Source organism: Rattus norvegicus, chromosome 13, assembly GCF_036323735.1.
Source record: "Rattus norvegicus strain BN/NHsdMcwi chromosome 13, GRCr8, whole genome shotgun sequence".
Taxonomy (NCBI): domain Eukaryota; kingdom Metazoa; phylum Chordata; class Mammalia; order Rodentia; family Muridae; genus Rattus; species Rattus norvegicus.
In genome coordinates, this window is record NC_086031.1 from 71770230 (window position 1) to 71782728 (window position 12499).

At 46.2% G+C, this 12499-nt stretch overlaps 1 protein-coding gene across 21 annotated transcripts; it reads right to left on the reverse strand.

Moving 5' to 3' along the window:
* Positions 1-366: 366 nt before the first annotated feature.
* Tex35 (testis expressed 35) lies at positions 367-12493 on the reverse strand. Of its 21 annotated transcripts, none has more exons than XM_008769694.4 (9): positions 12261-12493; positions 11464-11514; positions 10813-10881; positions 8194-8250; positions 7512-7571; positions 1662-1726; positions 1300-1471; positions 930-973; positions 367-632 (listed from the first exon to the last, which is right to left on the reverse strand). In XM_008769694.4, the coding sequence occupies exons 1-9, from the start codon at positions 12384-12386 to the stop codon at positions 569-571; spliced, it is 708 nt and encodes a 235-aa protein (XP_008767916.1). In that variant the 5' UTR covers positions 12387-12493; the 3' UTR covers positions 367-568. The 21 variants fall into 21 exon arrangements, with proteins under 21 accessions (XP_008767916.1, XP_006250154.1, XP_017454480.1 ...); XM_006250092.5 differs by having other exon boundaries at positions 367-629; positions 12261-12471; XM_017598991.2 differs by having other exon boundaries at positions 367-629; positions 12151-12273.
* Positions 12494-12499: the final 6 nt, after the last annotated feature.

The window sequence follows — 12499 nt, forward strand, 5'->3', positions numbered from 1 at the left end:
TCAGTGATCACACCTCAGAAGGGAGCAGCACAGTCCTGTCAGACTTGAGGCTCAGAGGTTGCCTTTGTTAGCCGTGACATCCAGGAAACACTGCAGGATCGGAGGTTGTGGGGGATCAGTAGGCAGGGCAGCAGGTGGGTGTCTGAGTCTACACAGGCTGATGCTCTTTATTTTGGGGTTGCCTTGGGGCTGTGACCTGGGACTCTTTAGATCCCAGGGGAGTGGAGAGAGGGGCAAGACTGAGATGTCCCACTAGCCAACGGGGAGGGGAAGAGGAGTTGGGGTTTGAAATATGCCGATTTAGAACAAGAAAGGAATCCACCAGGCACCCAAATGTTGGGCTGGTACTCAAACTGGCCACCGTCCTTTTCTTTTAAACAAAAGTCTTTAATCTCCAGGTGGAAGCCTGGGCAGGGGTGGGGGGTGGGAGGGTGTTTAAGAGGGCAGAAACCCTGTTGTGCAGCTCATAAGAGTCAGGAGATGATGAACCAGAGCTGCCGGTGGGCTCCGTGGTTAGGCTAGGTTGGAATGACATACTCCATCTCGTCAAGGGTAAAATAGAGATAAATCAGAAAGCAGCTCCAGATGACAAGGGTGAAAAAGGCGCCCAGGCATGGTGTGAAGGTCTCCTGCTGGGAAGAAGAAATGCGGGGGACCTGGGGCCAGGCTGAGGCTGCTGCTAAAGGCATACCCTCCCCACCAGGCAAGCTTGTGGACAGCAACCTTAGGCTTGGCCACCCAAATCCTCTCTCCTGGTGCCACATCCTCTATGCCTGGGTGGTTACGCTGGGTGGCAGAATCCACTTACAGTCCCTGTTCCCTGTACAACCATAGATGGGGGTTGCTGCAAAAGGAGGTTGAAGCACACTCCCTTGGGGATAACAAGACACCCGACTGAGAGAAGGCACGTCTTGTATGGATCTACCTACCCCTGATTGCAGGTGGTCTTTAGGGCACACAACAAACATTTCTCCTGCAGAGGACAGAAACGGCACAAGAAAGATCATTTTTTCTTGGTTCAAGTTGGCCAGCCTGCTGGGCACCTCATCAGGATTTGCTATAGGAAAGGACAGAGTAACTGAGCAGAACCCGGGAGCGGGAACTTCCAAGGGTTGACTGCACAATCGTGGCTTAAGACTCACCACAGCCTAGAAGGCGAGGCCACTGCAGAAGGTTTCTAGACTAAAGGATGCATCCAAGGGGCAATAGCACCGGTGAGGCAAGAGTTCTTGGGAAGCCAGGGCAGGAGCAGCCCGGGGCTCCAGAGCCAGTGCTGAGAGTGGGTAGGGAGTCACTTACGCATGCATGAAGGGGATCCATTGGGTTATTCGTTGTTTTTGGTAGGACCACCATCTTCTCACTAGCCAATGATACTTCATCGGATTCTTCCATGATGATGACCTGGGAGTTTTTGCCCATCTTTCCTCTCTTCCTGAATTTCTGCTGCTCCTTTGGTTGGTTTTGAAAGGGACTGGTGGGTCGGGAGGGGGCAGAGATTTGGGGAGACTGTTTCTACCAGTACACATGTACATGGAAGATCTTGACCTCTAGCCATTGTAATGGTAGAGCCAAGATAGTTCCTTGAGGAGTGCACTTTCTGAGACCCCTGTGCACTGAGCAAAGTGAAGGGAGGGGTCTTTAGGGACGAGGGGGACACTTACAGCTTGTTGTTCTGCTGAATATTAATTAAAACATCCATCTTTTCATCCATATCCTGCTGCATTTCCTTCAAGAGAGAACCCAAGGCTAGAATCCCTCTCCTGACGAGCTCGGAGATCCCTCCTCCCTCCAAACCACTTCTGCCTCATACTTCTAAGAATCCTCTCTAGACTTGGCTGAGGTGGTGAATAGAGCATGCCCCTGACAGTCACCTTCCACCCCCATTCCATGAGGAGACCACAGCACAGGCGGAGGCATACCAGACTGACCAAGGCCTCTAGGCCAGCGAGAGGCCAGGGGGTGTTCTGCCTCATCAGGGGATGAGCTTTGAGTTGATGCCTCTGAGACAGTGAAGCTAAGAAAACATGTCGTGATCTCAAAGACTCATTGACTTCAGTGTTTGACACCCCCAACCCCTCTTTAAACAACACAGTTGTAGTAGAAAGGTCAAAAAATGAAACGAGCAAAACCAAGCTAGCATTGAATAGGCAGCTCGGTGACTAAGAGAGCAAGCATTCTGCAGAAGATGCAAGTTTATACTTCCGGACACCTTGTGTATTTGCCCTTCCTCACCAACACACACACACACACACACACACACACACACACACATACACACATACACAAACATACACACACATACACACACACATACACACACACATACACACACATACACACACATACACACATACGCACACATGCACACACACATACACACACATACACACACATATACACACACATACACACACATACACACATACACACACATACATACGCACACATACACACACATACACACATATGCACACATACGCACACATACGCACACATGCACACACACATACACACACATACACACACATACACACACATACACACACATACATACGCACACATACACCCATATACACACATACACACATACACGCACACACACGCACACACACGCACACATACGCACACATACGCACACATACACACACATACACACACATACACATACACACACATACACACACATACACACACATACACACATACACACACATATACAAACATACATACACAAACATACACACACATACACACACATACACACACACATACACACATACACACATACACACATACATGCACATACACACACACATACACACACATACACACACACATACACACATACACACATACACACATACATGCACACACACACACATACGCACACACATACGCACACACATACACACATACATGCACATACACACACATACGCACACACATACGCACACACATACACACACATACACATACACACACATACACACACATACACACATACACACATACACACACATACACACACATATACACACATACACACATACACACACATATACACACATACACACACATACACACATACACACACATACACACATACACACACATACATACACACATACACAAACATACATACACAAACATACACACACATACACACATACACACACATACACACACATACACATGCACACATACACACACATACACACACATACACATACACACATACACACACATACACACATACACACACATACACACACATACACACACATACACACATACGCACACATACGCACACATACACACACATGCACACATACACACATACACACACATACACACACATACACACACACATACACACACATACACACACACATACACACACACAGACTCACATGCACACACACTAATTTAAAATAATAAAAATAAATCATAAAAACGAAGTAGAAGACAGTAGTTAGAACAACACAGCTCATTTATTATTCACTGAGAACTAAGAAAGTTAAAAATAATCTACAGAATCTGACGTGGGAAAAGCAGGATAGAAATAGTAGTAGACATGAGGAAACCCTAAGGGTGTAGAAGCTGTAACTGACAGTATTCATTATAACATTAACAGAACTGGGTGTGGATTGGCTGTCATAAAATATGAATAAAAAATAATTTACTCCAAGTGAAAGTGATTCTAATGTAGAAAGACTCTGAACCAGTTTGATCTGACCTAGGAAGCTGACAAAGCACTCACACCCCGGTGTGGGGGTGGGGGTGGGGGGTTCTGAGGACAGATGTGTGAGCATTTGTAATATATGTGGGAATAGCATTAAAATCTCCTTCAGGTCAAACACGCCCCTCAGGCTGAGCACACTCCAGCACCCTTTACTCCTAGTCTCACCCAACCTCTCCTCCTAAGTCAGCCCACATCCCCGCTGTAACTGTCCTTTTCTTCACAGCCTTAGTCCATCCTGCTGGAAACCCTGGTGTCACCATGGACACCCTTAAGACTTCACTCTCCCGAATCTGTCACCAAGAACCACCACGTCTCCTTTGACTTCTCCCCTTTCCCCTGTGCCCCCTTCTCCATGCCCCCTGTATCACAGCTGTCTCCTTTGACTTCTCCCCTTTCCCCTGTGCCCCCTTCTCCATGCCTCCCCATGCTGGGGAGGTTCCCCACCTGCTCACACCTCCCAGGCCACCTTGCCAGCAGCTGTTCCCCGTGTGCTCCTTAGGAATCTCCTAAGGTAAGTCCCAGCATGCCAGCTGTTTCTAAAAGCCCGTCATTGTTCACAGGGTCTTATTTTTTTCAGTTTCCCCCAGATGACCCTACCGTGGCTGGTTTTCCCACAGACTGGGAGACACAGCCACCCCCCTGCTGTGCCCAAGCTGTTCCCTGCCTGAAATAGCTTTCTTTGTGCTTTTCCATATCCAGAGTGACCACTGATAAAATGCTAATGGTGTTTGCATGTTAATATAGAAATAGCACAAGCCCTGTGCAAAAACACTGGATGAAACAGAATATTTAAAAAAAATGCACCTTCTCGCCTCCCCTCAAGATGACATGTGCCCTTTGTGGCACGTTTCTTCCCAATCTTTTTCCTGTTTACTTAGATTTTCACCTAGTTGAGGTTAGCCAATTTGCCTTACTCATATGTCGTGTTAAGCTTTCTTTATAAGTTTTGCCTTTAACAGATCCTACTAGTAACGTATGGAGAAACCATAATTGAACTGCTCCTCCATTGCTGGAAAGTGTGGTTGCACCTGCTTGCTGCTATCAATAATTCTGAAATGAATGGTTTCTACATACTTATGCTGACGGTTTTTAATATTCTCATGGGGTAAATACTGAGAAACAGAATTGAATCAGTGGTGCCTGTTTTTTAACATTCCAATTTTCAATAAATTGGTATTCTTATCAAGGTTTATTGCCATAGATCCACACATTGCTTGAGTGTGACAGATTACTTAGGTTTTTTTTAGCTGCTGTGTATGTGTATGTGTGTTTGTGTGTGTGTGGGGTATGTGTGTTTGTGTGTGTGGGGTATGTGTGTTTGTGTGTGTGGGTATGTGTGTTTGTCTGTGGATGGGTATGTGTGTTTGTGTGTGTGGGGTATGTGTGTTTGTGTGTGTGGGGTATGTGTGTTTGTGTGTGTGGGTATGTGTGTTTGTCTGTGGATGGGTATGTGTGTTTGTGTGTGTGGGGGTATGTGTGTTTGTGTGTGTGGGGTATATGTGTTTGTGTGTGTGGGGGTATGTGTGTTTGTGTGTGTGGGGGTATGTGTGTTTGTGTGTGTGGGGGTATGTGTGTTTGTGTGTGTGGGGGTATGTGTGTGTGTGTGGGTATGTGTGTTTGTGTGTGTGTGTGGGTATGTGTGTTTGTGTGTGTGTGAGTACGTGTGTTTGTGTGTGGGGGGGTATGTGTGTTTGTGTGTGGGGGGGTATGTGTGTTTGTGTGTGTGGGGTATGTGTGTTTGTGTGTGTGGGGTATGTGTGTTTGTGTGTGGAGCGGTATGTGTGTTTGTGTGTGTGGGGTATGTATGTTTGTGTGGGGGTATGTGTGTTTGTGTGTGTGTGGGGGGAGTATGTGTGTATGTGTGTGTGGGTATGTATGTTTGTGTGTGGGTATGTGTGTTTGTGTGTGTGTGGGTATGTGTGTTTGTGTGTGGGGGTATGTGTGTTTGTGTGTGTGGGGTATGTGTGTTTGTGTGTGTGGGGTATGTGTGTTTGTGTGTGGGGGTATGTGTGTTTGTGTGTGTGGGGGTATGTGTATTTGGCCAGGGGCCTCCCAGGGGCAGACATTATCAAATCCTCCTGGTTCTGGAGTTATGGGCAGTTGTGAGACACCCAGTGTGGGTGCTGGGAACCAAACTGAGATGTACTGCAAGAGCAGTGGGTTGACCCCCTCAGCTCTCCCTCCAGCCCCAGCTACGTGACATTTAGGTGCGCAGAGCTGATAGTGTGGGAGCAAAGCTGCTCCTGTGCTATGTATCTTTATGTGTTCTCACCGGCTTGTCCGTTCAGGCCCCCTTTCTCATTTATTTCCCGTTGTTTTGTATGAAATCTATACTTTATAGATTAAAAACCGTTTGTCCCTTACCACATTTATGGGAATCTATTTCCTCAAATTGTTTTTGAATTCCGTATGTTATTTTTCCACCCTAATTCTTTAAAAAATGTTTATAGAGGCAAATAAGTCAATATTTTGTCATTTTACCCATTAGATTTATAACTCTTTCTTGCTGGTTTTTATTTTTAAATTTACTTTATAGGCCAGTTCAGATACATTGCAAGTGGATTGGTTTCTCCTCACAGAGTCAAGCAATGTATTTCTGTCATCACATAATCCCTTTCCTTCTCACTGGCATTTGAGAACCACCTTTTATCACAGAGCTGGATCCAGCCCAGTGGTCCAATGACTGCCTACCTTGGGGAGATCCCAGGATTCAATCCCATATACCACCAAAAGAAATTCATCTCTATCATATTTAAAACTTTATGGATATACAGTTCTCAGTCTTGAAGAAATTTAAGTTCTTGCTGCTGGGACCTCAACCTCAAAGATCCTGATTTGTTTGTTATGAGGAGAGCCTGGGTTTAAGGGGGCGGAGCATTGGCAGTAAGACAGGACTCTCTGACCTCATTTTAATGTGCAGGTTGATGAATGTGCTCAAGTTTAGGACCTGGTTTGCATCTGAGAGCACACATTCAGATCCTGTGCGAAGAAGCCAAGTGTGGGAGGTGGGCCTGCAATCCCAGAACTCAGGGTAAGGCAGGAGTAATCAAAAGTTGGAAGCCAGCATGGGCTACAAAGACTATCTTACTATGTATCTGTACATCTCCAGACACACATATGTATACACATATGGAAACACATATATACATTTTAAAATCATTTGTGGGCACTTAACTCCACCTCGGAGAAGTTTTTGTTCAGCATAGAGTTTGGGAGAATGGATGTTTTTAATATGCTCTTAGGGGATTCTTAGGATATCCATCTTAAGATGGGAAGAAGCCACCCTAGAATTATGGGTGCACATTCATTTCTCTGCTTATCACTGACCACTCTGATCTGTAGACTGTAGGTTTAGCATGAATTTCAATTATCTGGTAAGCCCAGTGTCCCTTAGAAGTCTTGAAAACACTCGAGCCATTGCTCCAATCAGGGATTCCCAAGGTTCTATGGGGGTGCGGCGAGGGGGTCAGGCCCTATCTGAACGTTCACACCTAGGGCTCTTATTGCAAGTCATTGTGGGCCTTTGTTACACTCATATTAAGTTCCCAACATAATCATCGAGCCTTAAGGCTCACATTTTCCCTAAGGACTTCTCTCCTAACCCCCACGTTCACTCATTACTCCTACTTCTAAACCCCTAATTAACAGACAGCCTGTAACTTAACATCCAGTTCTATCTAGTGGGTTACAGATACCTCAAGGGCAGGGGCCTGGCCTCTCTCCCATCATTTCCCAGGTGACCCACGGCAGGCATACAGTGAAAGCTTACCTTCATAATTTCCACAAACTCATGAAGTTTATCGAAATCTTTGTCCATTAAATTCTTTATCTAGTGAGGAAGAAAAGCATGATTTAACAAGGCACCAAGTGTGTTACTGAAGTCAGTCAGAGGACCTTCTGGGCATCTTAAGTAAAGGACAGCAGCTGGATACTGGGAAGAGATGAACAATAGGCTATATCATCCACTTTCTTTCCAAGAAGTCTGTGACAGGCTGGGGCTACAGGCTCTACGAAGCCATTGTTATGGTCAGCTTTGACAGGGTTTCCCTGTGGAGCTCAGACTACAGCTTGAATCACACCTTCTAGCTTATGCCCTGTTCCCTCAGTAAGCTGCTGGTGATTGTATCATAGGGATAAGATGTGTAAGGAAGATGGTTAATCTGTGACCGTCTCCAGATTCCTAGTCAGCTCCTCTTCACTCTCATTGCTGAAGTTACATTGCCACCAACCTTCACACACTAGTGGGGAGTCCTCAACTGATTCAAAAGTGGGCTTAGGCATGGAAGAAGAAAGAACGTTCTACTCTGACGAGGGTTGAAACAGTATGGGTGCCAGGTGCCAGTTAGGTTTTCTGCTTTTCCACGGAAGTCCTCCTTGCCTTTCTATTCAGAGCTAGCAAATTCTATTTCCTTTAAAGCTTCTCTTCTCTGGCCAAAGCCTTATGCTGTTACCTGTTTTATCTCTTCAATTTTTTCTGTGAGCTCTTCTCTCACCTCCCTGAGTCCATTCTGGGGAAATAAATGTGAGACACACACAGCGAAGTCGACAAGGGAAGGTCCTTGGGGCACTACGAAATAGAGGAAGGGAAAGGACTGTGGAAGTCCTGCAGAGGAGACACTGAAAAGGCTTGTCTAAAACACACAGCCTAAACCTAGAAATAGCAGACAGATTGTTGCAGGATATTTGATCTGGAGACTGTGCTATTTACTGAAAATACCCGTTTCTAGTTGTGTACCTCAGCCCTTAGCACACACCTTTAATCCCTCTGGATGGAATACAGATGAACCTTGAATCCCAAACAATGAAGGCAAAGTTTGTTTGTAGAAGGAAGCACCCATGTTTGACAGTGATAGTTGAGTGGCAGACAAAGTGATGAATCAGAGAAAGATATGACAGAATAGGATCTGCCCAATTCTCAGCAGGAGAGAGAGGAAAGGGAGGCAGTTTTATAGGGACAGTGATAGAAAGATGGGCTGAAGAGAGAACAAGTTAGACACAGGTGAAGACAGAATGGGCCAGAGCGAGAAGGAGCCAGAAGGTCAGAACTGATTGCCAGAGTTTGTTTGAGGCCAAGCAGAGCAATTCAGGAGAGGCCAAGAGAGAGAAGCCAGATTGAGTCAGTCAACTTGGAGAGGAGTTTGATCCAGGACTAGGCCTAGGTTAGCAGACAGAGGCAGTGAGCATAATTACATCAGGAGAATAAAAGTTATTTGTACAAAAAAATAGAAAGGGCCCCTCAGTAAAATAAATCCTCCAAACTGTCAGTTTCCAGGAAGTTATCTCTGAAAGGGTAATTCACACTAAAGAGAAACAATGGGCTGGAGATGTCTTAGCAGTTAAGAATGTTTGCTGCTCTATCAGAGGATCTGTGTTCCATTCCCAATACCAACATCTGGAGGTTTATAACTACTTGAAACTTGAAACTTTACACTGATAAAACATGCATGTGTGTATGCATACACACGAGAGAGGAGAGAGAGAGAGAGAGAGAGAGAGAGAGAGAGAGAGAGAGAGAGAGAGAGAGAGACTATAGGTAGACTATAGACATGAGAGGGATTAGAGCCCAGGGCAGTTGATTTTGTTGTTAAAGTAATGAGACAGCCAGTAACACCAAAATAAATGCTTTGTTAATGAGTTAATTTGGATAATTACACAGGAAAATGTGTTAGAGAACATGCTTGACTTTAGAAAGTAAACATTAAAAGTGTAGGTAAACTTAACTCTCAAATGGTTCAGAAAATATACAGTGCCATTAATTCTGGGTATCCGTGGAGGATTGGTTTCAGGACTCTCCATGATGAGGGCCAAGGGAAGAGCCCAGGAAAGGGAGATAGATACAGTTAGATACCCACCCATCATTATCCAGAAGGGGAAGTTCCCACAGCAGTTCCCGGGCATCTGAGAGGAACTGGCTTTAGGACTCCTGCAGATATCCAAATCTGCCAATGCTGGCACCCCCCACATCCTGAGCATCCCCCACCATACATTTTAAATCATTCCTGGAGCACTTAAATACACAATGCAAGTGAGTGTGGAGCAAATGATTGTTATGTTGTCTTGTTTGGAAAGTGATGGAACAATATATGTAATGTTTACCAAATATTTTTAATCATAGGTTGGTTGAATTAAAAGCATGGAGGGTTCTCTCTCTCTCTCTCTCTCTCTCTCTCTCTCTCTCTCTCTCTGTGTGTGTGTGTGTGTGTGTGTGTGTGTTTCTGTGTACATATGTGTGTGTAGAAAGGAAAACAGAAACAGAAAATAAAGTTGTAGGATGATGTCTTTATGTAGCAAGGTGGGTCCAGGATAAGGCGAAGCCTATCTTTGGCCGAGAAGGAAGAGTAGGTGGGGAAAAAGTCTAGGAAGGGGGAGGAGAAGCGGAGGAATCAAAATGGAGACGACAGAGTAGGATGATCCAGGTCCAGGTGGACTAAGTCATTTTTATCTTGTCTGGGTGGACAGTTTATATCTTTATTAACTGGCAGTGAATGTATTGTGTGGATTGAGAATTTAACATGTAAATCTGATTGTTGGGTTACAGTCTGTTGGGTCTTGATTTTACTGGGAGTTTCTGCTTTCACTACCAGGGGGCGGTTGCAGAGAGCGTGGGTAGAGTCTGTGGCAGGAAGCCACGATAGGCTAGACTTCTAGAACCATGATTTTACTGGGTAGCTGGAACCAGAGAGTTCGTGGTTAGCAGAGAGCCGCTGGAAGAGATACTAATCTGAGATACATTAGCGTTAGTTCCAGTGACCCATTGGAGCCAGAACTAGTGACCGCCAGGGTATGAGCCTGTTCCGCTGTTTTTTATTTTTACTGCAACATAGAGTGATTGATAAACTGACAGCACTGGGGGGAGCTGGGCGAAATGTGTACTAGAATCCACTATGCCATTCTTTGCCAGCTCTAGGTAATTCAAATAGCTTCAAACTAACAGTATTAAAAAGTAACACCTGAATGAATGAAGTCTCCAGGCTGCAGGTGCCAGCAGGGACCAACACTCAGACGTTAGCTGGCTGGCCACCCCTTCACCATGCTGATCTGTCCCCAAGCCACCAGGCCCAAGCACTGACCTTCAGCTCCTGTGTCATCCCTTTTCTGATGCATAGCCCTTCTTGTTTAAGTCCTTTGACATCATATATCTGTGGATCGAAACAGAAACACAGAAGCCCTGGACACATGTGGGTGGGATTATGGAGGCTAGGGAGACCACCCTGAATCCTGTGCCTCCCTGGAGACAGGACACAAAAGCTGGTGGTCCTGGCTATGCAGATGTCTCCTCCACCCTTTTCTGTCCTCGACGGGTTCAGTGTGGTCCACTCCTCCTTTGCCTCAGCGGGGCCCCAACTCCTCCTGCCTGTCCTGCTCTCCTGCACAGCCAAGCTTCTTCCCTCCTCAGGCTGCTGCTTCCCTCTATCTAGGTCCTTTCTCAGACTCTGCTTTGCCAGCATGTCCTCATGTACTTGTTTCAGGGGAAGCCTTCCCCTGTCTCCTAATATTCATTCTCAGGGTCAAAGGCAACGCAGCTGACATTCTAAGTCATTTGTGAGTCTGATTGGTTGCCGGGGTGAAGAATTATGAAGACAAGGAACTTATCTCTTTTATGTGCCCCAGCACGTAGGATAGGCAGGCTTTGGTCACCAAGAATAGAAGCTGACCCTGTCTCCAGTGACCTCCCCATGGATCTCAGGCCTGGCTGCTAGCGTAACTTCAAACCAGCTTACTTGTGTCAGCTCTGGCTTCAGTTCCATGCAAACGGCCTTGTAGCTCTTTTTCTGCAGAGAGAGGAGGCCATAGTTGGCCACATCTCAGGATTAGGGGAAGACCCCCCCAGTAATCAGCTCTGTGATCTGCCCTTGAGGACAGGCTCACACAGTCCCAGCATGCTGTCTCATGGCCACTGAACCTGGGCTTGTTATGTTTCTAATGAGCATGCATGTGCCTATCCAGCAGCTAGAGAAAGTCCTTTTGAACCGCTTTCAGGAAAGCCCCAGAAGGTTGTTTCAAGAGTGTGTCCTGTGTTCTAATCTCAGCTGTCCCCTCTTTTAATACCAATGTGGGCATCTTACTGAGTGCCAGGGCCTCCATTTTCTCCTCTATGAAGTGGGCCTAATAATCTATCAAGGTTATTTTGAGTCTTCGGTCCACCAGTTAGACACAGGCCTTGGCGGGGACTTGGACTGTGTGCAGTGGTGGAGAGCTTGGGTCTTACATGGGAACAGTGTGGGCCTCTTTCTTTCCCACCCCAAGGCTAGGAACCATTCCAGGCAAGAGGCTGCTTTGTGCCCTGAACAAAGAAAGAAAGAAAGTTGGAAGGCTCACAGGATTACTTCCAGTGGCCTCTCTGTCCTGCCTACATTCGGTAAGAGCACACAGAGGCCCCACCGTGCCCAACAATACTCTTCCTTTACCAGGTTAGTTTTCCTCTTGGCTGACATGATGGAAGGGCCAGATGTTCTTCAACTTCCCAACCTCCCTACAACAGCCCCCTGTGACCAGGCCACCGTCCTATATAACTTACAGGCTTGGGCATGGGTAGGCTGATCACCTCTTTGTGTGCGGAACAGCTGAGGTCACAATGCCAGGACTCGTATGCTGGCAAGCTTTGGGTCTGTCTGCTGTTGCCCCTGAGACCAAAGGCTCTCATCAGATTCCAAAGTCAAAAGGCCTTAGGCCTGGGAATGCTGAGAACCTCAGCCAGCCATTTGGAAGCACAGACACACTGTGATGGTTTGCATATGCTTGGCCCAGGGAGTGGCA